At 43.6% G+C, this 12,714-nt stretch overlaps 1 protein-coding gene across 1 annotated transcript; it reads right to left on the bottom strand.

The window, feature by feature from the left end:
• Nucleotides 1–9,647: 9,647 nt before the first annotated feature.
• Nucleotides 9,648–11,193, bottom strand: LOC134205435 (homeobox protein orthopedia-like). The gene is made up of 2 exons (XM_062680677.1): nucleotides 11,106–11,193; nucleotides 9,648–11,037 (listed from the first exon to the last, which is right to left on the bottom strand). The coding sequence occupies exons 1-2, from the start codon at nucleotides 11,168–11,170 to the stop codon at nucleotides 9,990–9,992; spliced, it is 1,113 nt and encodes a 370-aa protein (XP_062536661.1). The 5' UTR covers nucleotides 11,171–11,193; the 3' UTR covers nucleotides 9,648–9,989.
• Between the last annotated feature and the right edge of the window lie 1,521 nt (nucleotides 11,194–12,714).

Raw genomic sequence — 12,714 nt, forward strand, 5'->3', positions numbered from 1 at the left:
TTTCGGAACGTTGACCTACTTTGTACGACGTTCCTGAAGGGCTAAAAAAACTCACACTTACGGTGTTCGGGTCATATTGACCCGGATTTGACTTAGCAATATCTCAGGCATTTCTCAACCAAATTCACACGTTTATATACCAAAATAATCATCAGCTCATAATTTTTCCGAAACTGATCTCAGAATGTTGATCGGCCACACCTACATCCTGTATTCGTCGGAGGAAGGATCGTCAGTTGGCCACTTTTACATGGACGAAAATTGCACACGAATATCGCGAATGAACGATTTTATTGCTGTTTTTTCTCAGATATGTACCCAATACTATTTCGGTGATAACAAATCATGAAAACAGACAATATTTCAACAGACGTTCTAGGTTCTCCAAACCATTCTGGATTTTAGAGCCATGGTCTACTAGGTCAATTACGCTTGGTACGAAACCAATAGCAAACAATAGCATGCCCATACAGGCCCTTGAAGGCCATGCGCATAATTTATGAACGAGATATGTCTCACCCAGATGTTCTAAGATCTACAAATCATCCTGAAGTTCAGACGAATTGATCTATCAAGATTACAGAGCTCGATATCAAGCTCATAACAGCCCATACAGGTCCTTAGATGCCATGCGCATGATTCACGATCTACATATGTCCAAACCGGATGTTTTAAGTTCTCCAAAACATTCTGGAGTTCATACGAATTGATCTATTAAGCTTACTGGGCTCGATATGAACCCGAGCAGCACAATTCAGACAAAAATGGTTGCAGCAAACTTGATTGTGACTGAATCCGGTTACATATGAGTTTGTCTGTGTGTGAGTCTGTGAAATTTGTGTGCTGCTAGGGAAGCTAATAACAACCCATACAGGCCCTTAGAGGCCATGCGCAAGTATCACGATCTAACTATGTCCAAACCGGATGTCCTGAGTTCTCCAAATCATTCTGGAGCTCAGATGAACTGGTCCACCAAGACAACTGGGCTCCATACAAAGCCAATAGTAACCCATGGGGTTCATACATTCCCTTAGAGACCTTTACCATGATTTACGATCTAGATATGTTCAAACCGGATATTCTTAATTCTCCAAATCATTCAGGAGTTCAAACAAATTGGTCTACCAAGGACACTTGTTCTCGATACAAAGCCAGCAACCCATGGTGCCCATACAAGCCCTTAGGGTTATGCGCATGATTTACGGTCTAGACATATTCGAACCGCATATTCTAAGTTCTCCAAATCATTCTGGAGTTCAGACGAATTGGTCCACCAAGACAACTAGGCTCAATACAAAGCCAATAGTAAACCATGGGGTTCATACATGCCCTTAGAGACCTTTTGCATGATTTATGATTTAGATATGTCGAAACCGGATGTTCTAAGTTCTTCAAATCATTCTTGATATCAAGCTAATAACAACCCATACAGGCCCTTAGAGGCCATGCGCATGTATCACGATCTTAACATGTCCAAATCGGATATTCTAAGTTCTCCAAATCATTCTGGAGTTCAGACGAATTGGTCCTCCAAGACAACTGAGCTCGATACAAAACCGATAGTAACCCATAGGGTTCATACATGCCCTTAGAGACCTTTTGAATGATGTACGATCTAGATATTGTCGAAACCAGAAGTTCTAAGTTCTCCAAATCATTCTGGAGTTCAGACAAATTAGTCTACCAAGGACACTTGTCCTCGATACAAAATCAATAGCAACCCACGGTGTCCATACAAACTAGTAGAGGCCGGATAACTTAAGTATAACAAAACATATAACAAAGTAATAACAAAACCGAATATTCCAAGTCATTCTGGGTTGCAGGCAAATTGGTCTACCAAGACAACTGGGCACGATATAAAGCCAATAGCAAATCATGGTATCGATACAGTGCCTTGGAGGTCATGCGCATGACTAACGATTTAGATATGTCCAAACAGGACATCTTAGGTTCCTCAAATCATTCTGAAGTTCATACAAATTGATCTACCAAGTCATCTGAGATCGGTACAAAATCAGGTCAAGATTTACGATTTCAATATGTCCCAGCCGGATGATCTAAGTTCTCCAAATCACTGTGGAATTCAGACAGGAATTCAATTGATCTACCAAGTCAACTGGGCGCGCTACAAAATAAATAGCAACCCATGGTTTGCGATTTTAGAACATCCGGTTTGGACATATCTAAATCGTGAATAATGCACATGGGATGTATGGACCCCATGGGTTGCTATTGACTTTGTATTGAGCCCAGTGAACTGGTTCAAACTCTAGAATGATTTAAAAAACATAGAACATATGGTTTGAACATATCTAGATCGTAAATAATGCACATGGCCTTTAAGGGTCTGTATGGACACCATGGGCTGCTAATATCTTTAAATTGAGCCCCGTTTACTTGGTAGATCAATGGGTCTGAGCTCCAGAATGATTTGGAGAACTTAGAACACCCGATTTGGACATATCCAGACCTTAAATCATGCGCATTGAAACGGTTCAGAATTTGGTTGGAATCGATTCTGGTTTTCCTTCAACCAACTTCACTTTTGCGCCAAGTAGACGATTAGATCGTCTGCATGTGAAGCAGCAAGAATTGTTTGCCCAGCGAGACTCAGGGCGAGTCCATCAAATACCCGCGGAATGACAAAAATCGAAACCGTCCTTATCCGACCACAAAGTTAACCCAACGGCAAGCAAATACTTCGAAGGTTCCAAAAATAATCCCCTAAAATAATTTGAAAAAACCAGTCAGTGCTGATCTTCACCCGGCGATGCGGTGGGTGGTAAACGTCCGCTCGTAGTGTGCGCCGACACTATCTCGTGCAGATCGGTTTGCGTCGAACTGCCAGCTGTCTCGAGGCCAACGAGATGGAGAAATCTTCCGACAATTGGCGATCGGAGGGTGATTCTCGGGAGACGTGGATTCTCCCAGGCCCGTTGGTGCGATGGTTTCTCACTGGCCGGACGATGAGGCTTATAGCCTATAAACCGCCAAGCTTCCGGATCCACCTAGAGGACTCGAAGCGGTCGAATCCCCCTACAACCTACTTCCGGGTCTAGAACCCGGCAGAAACAGCTTCGCGTGAACGATTTAGGTTCCTTCACGGAGAAAAGAAAGCACACACATGTCGATTAGCACCCGGTAATCATTTAGACGGCACACCCTCATTCCAATTAAAACACATAACAAAACGCATTTACCTGAGCCTCGAGCAGCAGATTCAAAGTTTAGCTGGTTTGATGGCAGCTAATATCTTTAAAAGATCTACAAAAAAATGACACGTACTACACATTAAAATCTTTCGCACCATTATGGCGGTTCTAAGGACTCACATAGGAAATCTGCGTTTCCTCTCACTTGGGCCTGCCTAATTTCCACTATACTTTTATGTACTTTCCAAATACTAGAACAATAATGAGATTACATTACAATAATATAATGTTGGATTATTCTAACAAAATCTGACTCACTTTACTTCTTCGAACAGCTAACAGTCACTTTTATAAAGATTCCACAATGTTCTGGGACCACGTCCGCTTCTAATCACTGTCCGACTTGGAAAGACCGTTGATTGGATTTTCTTATTTCTTTGTTACATTTAATATAAAAGATGTACAAACAATTGCCGTTAAAAGAAACGAACTCATCAGACAAACAAGCAAATTAAGCCCGTAAGTGGTCATACAATTGTCTCGGGATAAGGAAATAGTGTGGTTGAACTATCGACAACTAGGAGGCGCGACAATTAATAAAAATGCCAATTATGGCTGCATTCTGGCTTTCGATTTAATCAATCTTTATAGACGAAAAGATAGTTTATAGAATCAAAATCAGAATTCAATTGCAACCTTGTTTAATTTTGTAACAGCGTTACAGCATGACCTCTGAGGGCCTGTATGGAGACCATGGGATGCTATTGGCTTTGTATTGAGCCCAGTTGACTTGGAGAACCAATTGGTCTGAACTTCAGAATGATTTGTAGAACATCCGGGTTGGATACATCTAGATAGTAAATCATGCACATGGGCTCTAAAGGCATGTATAGGCATCATGGGTTGCTATTGACTTTGTATCGAGTCCTGTTGTCTCGGTAGACCAATTCGTCTGGACTCCATAACGATTTGAAGAACTAAGAACATACCGTTTGAACATATCTTGATCTTAAATCATGCGTATGGCCTCTTAGGGCCTATCTGGGTTATTATTAGCTTGATATCGAGCCCGGTAATCTTGATAGATCAATTCGTCTGAACTCCAGAATGATTTGGAGATCTTAGAACATCTGGGTGGGTCATATCCCAATCATAAATTATGCGCATGGTCTTCAAGGGCCTGTATGGGCATGCTATTGGTTTCGTACCCAGCGTAATTGACCTGGTAGACCATGGCTCTAAAATCCAGAATGGTTTGGAGAACCTAGTACATCTGTAGAAATATTGTCTGTTTTCATGATTTGTTATCAACGAGATAGTATTGGGTACATATCTGAGAAAAACAAGCAATAAAATCGTTCATTCGCGATATTCGTGTGCAATTTTCGTCCATGGCCAACTGACGATCCTTCCTTCGACGAATACAGGATGTAGGCGTGGCCGATCAACATTCTGAGGTCAGTTTCGGAAAAATTATGAGCTGATGATTATTTTGGTATATAAACGTGTGAATTTGGTTGAGCAATGCCTAAATGAAATGATATTGCTAAGTCAAATCCGGGTCAATATGACCCGAACACCGTAAGTGTGAGGTTTTTTAGCACTGTAGGAAGGTTAAGTAGGTGTCCAACTAACCATCCTTCCCCTTCCTCAGCATTCGCAAGGACGTGGCCAGGACCGATCTGGACTATTGGCGAATTCATTGCTTCCATCTAAGAGATAGTGATTAGTCCCAAATCAATATCTGTGGTAACGGATGAAAGTGTTGCTACTCTCATACAATAGTCTTGGCTTGTACCACCTACGAATTTGTGCGAATTGCTCAATGCTAATGCTAATTAAATGCTCTGAAGGGTTATTTTAAGAGATGCTGCCCAAATAGTAAGATAACCTTGTTTACAGTTTAGAATCAATTTTAATAAAACAGGCAATATAAATCTTAAAAATTCTTTAAAACATAAATTTTACGAATAGTTTTCTGCCGTGAATCGCGTATCTGTCCCATCTTTGCTGGGTTTCCTATTCATATGGGACAAATCAGCGGGCACGGCAAATGCTGGGTAAAGCGTACCATTGGTACTTCGCGTACCTGAAGGAATAAAATAGACCCCATCTCGCCTCTTACCCAGCAACTCCTATCCCTACCTCCCCGTGGTGCTGGCCGGGATACGAGCAACCTTAGGGAAGATCGGGAAACCAACCCCGGTGGGAACTATGGTCTTACTGAGCGTCTGTTCTCCATGTCAGGATCGGCTCACAACAGCGTCTGTTCTCTATATTAGGGGCGGCTGCCCAACGTCTTAGTGCCAGCGAGAGACTCTAAGTGAAACTGTGCACCATGGTCCACCGGGAATAAGGAGGAATGGTCCTCCGGAAATTTAGGGGGTTTGGTGTCAGGCCCTGCAAACCAGCCTTTAAAAACATACCCAACGAACAATTAACAAGAGAGTACGGACCGGAACCATCGGCGAAGACCACCGCGACGAAAAGGGACTAGCGATTGGAAACTCGGTTCGTGGAACTGCAAATCTCTCAACTTCATCGGGAGCACACGCATACTCGCCGATGTGCTCAAGGACCGTGGATTCGGCATCGTAGCGCTGCAGGAGGTTTGTTGGAAGGGACCAATGGTGCGAACGTTTAGAGGTAATCATACCATCTACCAGAGCTGCGGCAACACACACGATATGCAAAGGCGCGTGATCGGGTGGTGGCCGATCAATGAAAGAATGTGCAGGTTGAGGATCAAAGGCCGGTTCTTCAACTTCAGCATAATCAACGTCCGTAGCCCACACTCCGGAAGCACTGATGATGATAAGGACGCATTCTACGCGCAGCTGGAACGTGAGTACGGCAGCTGCCCAAGCCACGACGTCAAAATCATCATAGGAGATTTGAACGCTCAGGTTGGCCAAGAGGAGGAGTTTAGACCGACTATTGGAAAGTTCAGCGCTCACCGGCTGACGAACTAAAACGCCTACGACTAATTGATTTCGCCGCCTCCAAGAATATGGTCATTCGCAGCACCTACTTCCAACACAGCCTCCCGTATCGGTACACCTGGAGATCACCACTGCAGACAGAATCACAAATCGACCACGTTCTGATTGATGGACGGCACTTCTCCGACATTATCGACGTCAGGACATATCGTGGCGCTAACATCGACTATGACCACTATCTGGTGATGGTTAAACTGCGCCCAAAACTATCCGTCATCAACAATGTTCGGTACCGACGACCGCCGCGGTACGACCTAGAGCGACTGAAGCAACCTGATGTCGCCACTGCATACGCGCAGCATCTCGAGGCAGCGTTGCCGGAAGAGGGTGAGCTCGATGGGGCCCCTCTTGAGGACTGCTGGAATACAGTCAAAGCAGCCATTAACGACGCAGCGGAGAACAACGTCGGGTATATGGGTCGAAGTCGACGAAACGATTGGTTCGACGAAGAGTGCAGACAGATTCTGGAGGAGAAGGACGCAGCGCGGGCGGTCGCGCTGCAGCAAGGTACCCGGCAGAACGTGGAACGTTATAGACGGAAGCGGAGACAGCAGACCAGCCTTTTTCAGGAGAAGAAATGCCGCCTGGAAGAAGCGGAGTGCGAGGAGATGGAACAGCTGTGCCGTTCCCAAGATACACGCAAGTTCTATCAGAAGCTCAACGCATCCCGCAAAGGCTTCGTGCCACGAGCCGAAATGTGCCGGGATAAGGATGGGAGCATCTTGACGGACGAACGTGTGGTGATCGAAAGGTGGAAGCAGCACTACGAGGAACATCTTAATGGCCCGGATAGTACAGGCAGTGAAAGTCAAGGCAGCGGAGGAGATGACTACGTCAGTTTAGCGGACGATGGAAGCCAACCAGCCCACACCTTGAGGGAAGTTAAGGATGCCATTCAACAGCTAAAGACCAATAAAGCAGCTGGTAAGGACGGTATCGGAGCTGAGCTCATCAAGATGGGCCCGGAAAAGCTGGTCACTTGCCTGCACAAACTGATAGTCAGAATCTGGGAAACCGAACAGTTACCGGAGGAGTGGAAGGAAGGGGTTATTTGCCCCATCTACAAGATAGGCGACAAACTGGAGTGTGAGAACTTTCGAGCGATCACCATCCTTAATGTCGCCTACAAAGTGATATCCCAGATCATCTTCCGTCGTCTGTCACCATTAGTGAACGAGTTCGTGGGAAGTTATCAAGCCGGCTTCGTTGACGGCCGCTCGACAACGGACCAGATCTTTACTGTACGGCAAATCCTTCAAAAATGCCGTGAATACCAGATCCCAACGCACCATCTGTTCGTTGATTTCAAGGCGGCATACGACAGTATAGACCGCGTAGAGCTATGGAAAATTATGGACGAGAACAGCTTCCCTGGGAAGCTTACCAGACTGGATAAAGCAACGGTGGATGGTGTGCAAAACTGTGTAAAGATTTCGGGCGAACACTCCAGTTCGTTCGAATCGCGCCGGGGACTAAGACAAGGTGATGGACTTTCGTGCCTGTTGTTCAACATTGTGCTAGAAGGTGTCATGCGGAGAGCCGGGTGTAACAGCCGGGGTACGATTTTCAACAGATCCAGTCAATGCTTCGCGGATGACATGGACATTGTCGGCCGAACATTTGCAAAGGTGGCAGAACTGTACACCCGCCTGAAACGTGAAGCAACAAAAGTTGGACTGGTGGTGAATGCGTCAAAGACAAAGTACATGCTTGTGGGCGGAACCGAGCGCGACAGGGCCCGCCTGGGAAGCAGTGTTACGATAGACGGGGATACCTTCGAGGTGGTCGAGGAATTCGTCTACCTCGGATCCTTGCTAACGGCTGACAACAACGTTAGTCATGAAATACGAAGGCGCATCATCTGTGGAAGTCGGGCCTACTACGGGCTCCAGAAGAAACTGCGGTCGAAAAAGATTCACCACCGCACCAAATGTGTCATGTACAAGACGCTTATCCAGCTTTCCACGCTCGGTAATGGCGGCTTGTCGGTGTGTAAAAATCAATCGTTCACTGTACTTTTTGACACTAGCTGGAGGAAAGCTCATTGTCGTTCCTTGGTGAGGGGAAGGGAAAAAGGCCTTTTCGCCAGTGAGTTTTCCTCCAGCTAGTGTCAAAAGGTACAGTGACCGATTGATTTTTTCACACCGTCAAGCCGCCATTTCCGAGCGTGGAAAGCTGGATAAGACCGGTTGTCCTCTACGGACATGAAACATGGACAATGCTCGAGGAGGACTTGCAAGCACTCGGAGTTTTCGAGAGACGGGTGCTTAGGACCATCTTTGGCGGTGTGCAAGAAGACGGTGTGTGGCGGCGAAGAATGAACCATGAGCTCGCTCAATTTTTTTTTTTAGTCTTTATTAAGGTGTTTAGAGCTCGCCCAACTCTACGGCGAACTCAGTATCCAGAAGGTAGCTAAAGCCGGAAGGGTACGATGGGCAGGACATGTTGCAAGAATGCCGGACAGCAACCCTGCAAAGATGGTGTTCGCTTCCGATCCGGCAGGTACGAGACGGCGTGGAGCGCAGCGAGCGAGATGGGCAGACCAGGTGCAAAACGACTTGGCGAGCGTGGGGCGTATCCGAGGATGGAGAGATGCGGCCTCGAACCGTGCATTGTGGCGTCAAATTGTTGATTCAATGTTATCTGTTTAGATGTTAACTAAATAAATGAAATGAAATCAGCGATTCACGGCAGTTTTGTTCATCAGTGTAGCCTTTAACGAATTTTTAGCAAGGAGGAACGAAATAGGTTGCGGTTGAAAACGGACGCGAAAAAAATTCATTCGAGACTCTGAAGCCTTACTGGGTTGGTAAAGAATTGGAGTTTTCAATGTTTTACGTTAATAAGTGTTAATAATCAGTAGTTACAATGTGCTTGAAAAATTGCTGGAGAGACTCCGATTCGATTGATAATAAAAACTCGAAAATCCATCGAAAGATAAAGGAGCTATTACCGTTTGAAATCTCGCCTAATTTCGTGACGGTCTCGAATTTTCATTTTACACTCTGTATCCGAGTCCTTAGACGAAGTTTACGTAAAAAAATCTAGGAATCTTATTTAATAGAGGACGCAGAGAATATGTGATGGTTTCCAACTAAAAAGTTCCGTTTCTTTGATCAATTCGTACGGAGTGCTCTTAACACTAATATCTGTTTTAATACTATCAGCTGATAGATATATTTATAAGCTTTCGTCCAAGTGCTAACTTGTATGATAAAAGCCCATTTTATTGAGTGAGGAGCAAATTAAAGAAAACACACCCCAAAATGCTGAGCATTACTGGTTTATCTCAAACAAACTTAATTCTTATCTATTTGTGAAATGTTGTAATCAACACGTATGTAAGTACCTACGTCCGTTGACTGGACATTTTCAGACTGAAATTGACACCCCACGATGACCAATACGTTCCAATACCATAACTGACACCACGGCAATAACACCCACGGGCGAAAAAGTAAAACCCCGAAAGCGGCTTATTGTTCTGCATTTCCTCGAACTTTATTCTCAGCAAAAGCAAAACATTAACTTCTACTTGCTATGACGATGTCGTCCACTCATGCTAGATTGAACACTGGTTAACGGGAAAAACTATTGATTTTTCGGTTTTCTTTGGTAAACAATTTTCAACGGATTCTGGCACTAAGGTTTGCACGTTGGTAACTATTTTCTCACTACAATGACTAGGTTTCACGTGCTTCGAAGAACTAGTTTTTGAAGGCACTCTTCAATCGACCAATTAGAAGTATTGCCAAATCACAGCTTCCTAATCGAAATGGTTCAACTAAATTAAAACAACTAGAAATCAAATTAAACATTAACACTCATGACATCAAAACTTATCATCGTCCAATTGGTCTAAACTTTCCACGTTGATATTAATATTGATGCGCTTCTCCAAGTCCAGCAGTTCGGTAGGTGACTTGTCCACATTGTCCGCATCGTGAGCAGTGGGATCGTTCAAGTTGAAATTGTGAAGTTCTAAGCCAAGATGATTCTTCCCCTCTTGTTGGCAGTTTATGCCCAGAGTGTGGTCTGTTTGGGACGGCTGACTATGATTATGGGATTGATGATGATCGCTGGTTGCCAGCAAAGAGTGGTCAATGCTGAAGAGAGACTCGTTTTTAAAACTATCCATATTGAAGTGATCAACGTTTAGGAACTTCATTTCATCGTCGTAAACGGAGCTCGACGAAGGTGGCGAAGAGTTCGCTAAGCTGCTAATATTCATGTACTGAAGACCGGTATTTATTGAAGATGATGGAAGACCACTACCGGAGGGAGAAATTGTAGATCCATGTGATTGGTTGCAGATAGAGCCATTCATGTCTGTGATGTTACAAGAAAAGGCGGAGTTTTGTCTACTTTGTGTGCTGGTGGTGGGAAAGCAGTTCCATTCGAAGGTCAAATTTCCACCTCGTCCATCGACTGGATTAATCTGATCGAAATTAAGGTTCAGGAAAAGGTTCGGTGATATTCTACCAGGCGACAGTTGACCCAAGGGAAGCTTTCCGTCGTTATCGAAGCCGTGGACTTGCGAGTTATTATCTTGGAGATTCAATCCCATTGCAGCGAGGTTAATGTTGTGTGAGGGATTATCATAACTGAGTGCAGTTGAAGACTCCTCCGATGTTGATCGTGTTGATATTCCTGGAGTACTTCCATTGTTCTCCTCGCTTACCATTTGTTCACCTTCGCCTTCTGCAACCCCTTTTTCGTTTTTCCTCCATTTTGCGCGACGATTTTGAAACCACACTTGAACTCGTGCTTCGGTTAAATCGATTCTAACGGCTAGCTCTTCCCGAAAGAATACATCTGGATAATGTGTCCTCTGGAAAGCTCGTTCCAGTTCCTGCAGCTGAAGCGAGTTGAACGTAGTTCTGTTTGGAAATAGATAACAAAATCACTCATCCAAGTTATGCAATAAACCGTATTCAAGTGGATCAACCTGTATCTGCGCTGTTTCCGTTTCATGCTATGAACTAACACGATGGTTCGGGAGTGACTGACCATAACGCGAGCGGGAATGGAATACAGAAAACGTGATACAGCAAAGAACGCAGGCACATAGGTGATACGATACTTCTAAGGATTCATCGCCACACGGTATTTCATGTATCAACGGATGGTGCTAATACTAGCCAAGTCCAGTCGCCATGCCGTTTCAATATTGGTAGGCTTTTCACGTTTCGCTTTTATCATTATATTATTTGAACTTTGATTGTAACCAGCTGTTATATGTAAAATGTTAGTAGGCGATAAACCGTACAAGGATCGCAACCACGTAAAATAAGCCTATCGTAGAAGGAATGGCGAATACGAATATAAATACATTTTACTTTATTTCACTTTAGCACCTCCAGCGATATATTTCCGTTAAACTCAGTATGTAAACTTCACGAAATCTGTATTAAGCTTGGCATCTTCTTCTTCTTCTTCTTATTCAATGGTTCTACATTCCAACTGGAACTAGGCCTGCTTTTCAGCTTAGTATTCTATTAGTATTTCCTTAGTTATTAATTGAAAGCTTTTCTATGCATTTTGTGTGGCGAACACAATGGATACGCTTTGCTCAGGGTGTCGAGAAAGTTTCCCACCCGAAAACATCCTAGACCGGACCGAGAATCGAACTTGCCATCCCCGGATTGGTAATCCTACCCTTTCGCTCGAAAGGCTCCTGGAGACCCTCTTGACCCTTGGTTTGACATAAATATAATTATTAATTGCAGATTATTCGGCAACTCGGCCGCAAGAGAATTTTTTTTAAATTTTGGAGCATATATATTAAATATCTATCTCTGCCATGTTTCGAAATGGATAAATTGATATGAGTTTTGCGATAAAGAATCCACGTGTTTTGGAGGGACTCGAACCCTAAACTTCCTACTCTCTAAATAGATTGGATTCTTTTTCATGTGACATGTGCTGTGTATATGGGCAGCCAAGATATTTAACAAAACATAATAAAATTGTAAACGAGAACCTCACGTAATATGTTTACGTATATACAAAATCGCTTGAAATAATTGAAATAACATATACTTTATTATGATATGGAAATGCTAATATCATCTTCCAAACTTGGACGTACATGTTCATGATAGCATTAGAGGCGAAAGTATAGAATTGATAGTTCCGTTAGGATACGGCAGGCATGAAGAATGTTTTTATAGAAGTCGATTTGAAAGCGAGCGGAGGGCAATATTTGTGATGGCACATATCACACGACCTTCCTTCTGCCAAGCTCCCGTACGGGATTGTAAATCGTTTAACTTCACGTAGAAGTAACACACACGAAATCATTAATTTAATATATTTTATTATTATTTTTTATACTAGAAATTCCTCAAATTTTTAGGCATTATTTGTAGTTTGATCCCAATCAGCGCCGTTGACATTTTTTTTATCTATTGCGTGCATAATACTTAAAAGAGCCGAGACTATTTATGATATTTACATTCAACCTATCAATCTTATCAACAGTTAGTAAGGGAAAAGGGACATAGACTAAGATACTCATGGCGAATCAAGATTAGATTGCGAAAATTCAGGATAGA

The sequence above is a fragment of the Armigeres subalbatus genome, chromosome 1 (assembly GCF_024139115.2).
Source record: "Armigeres subalbatus isolate Guangzhou_Male chromosome 1, GZ_Asu_2, whole genome shotgun sequence".
Lineage (NCBI taxonomy): Eukaryota > Metazoa > Arthropoda > Insecta > Diptera > Culicidae > Armigeres > Armigeres subalbatus.

Coding starts and splice junctions, on each gene's coding strand:
- LOC134205435 (XM_062680677.1), bottom strand. CDS start 11,170: ATGGTCAGTCACTCCCGAACCATCGTGTTAGTTCATAGCATGAAACGG. Junction 11,038..11,105: donor CGGAAACAGCGCAGATACAG/GTTGATCCACTT, acceptor ATTTCCAAACAG/AACTACGTTCAACTCGCTTC.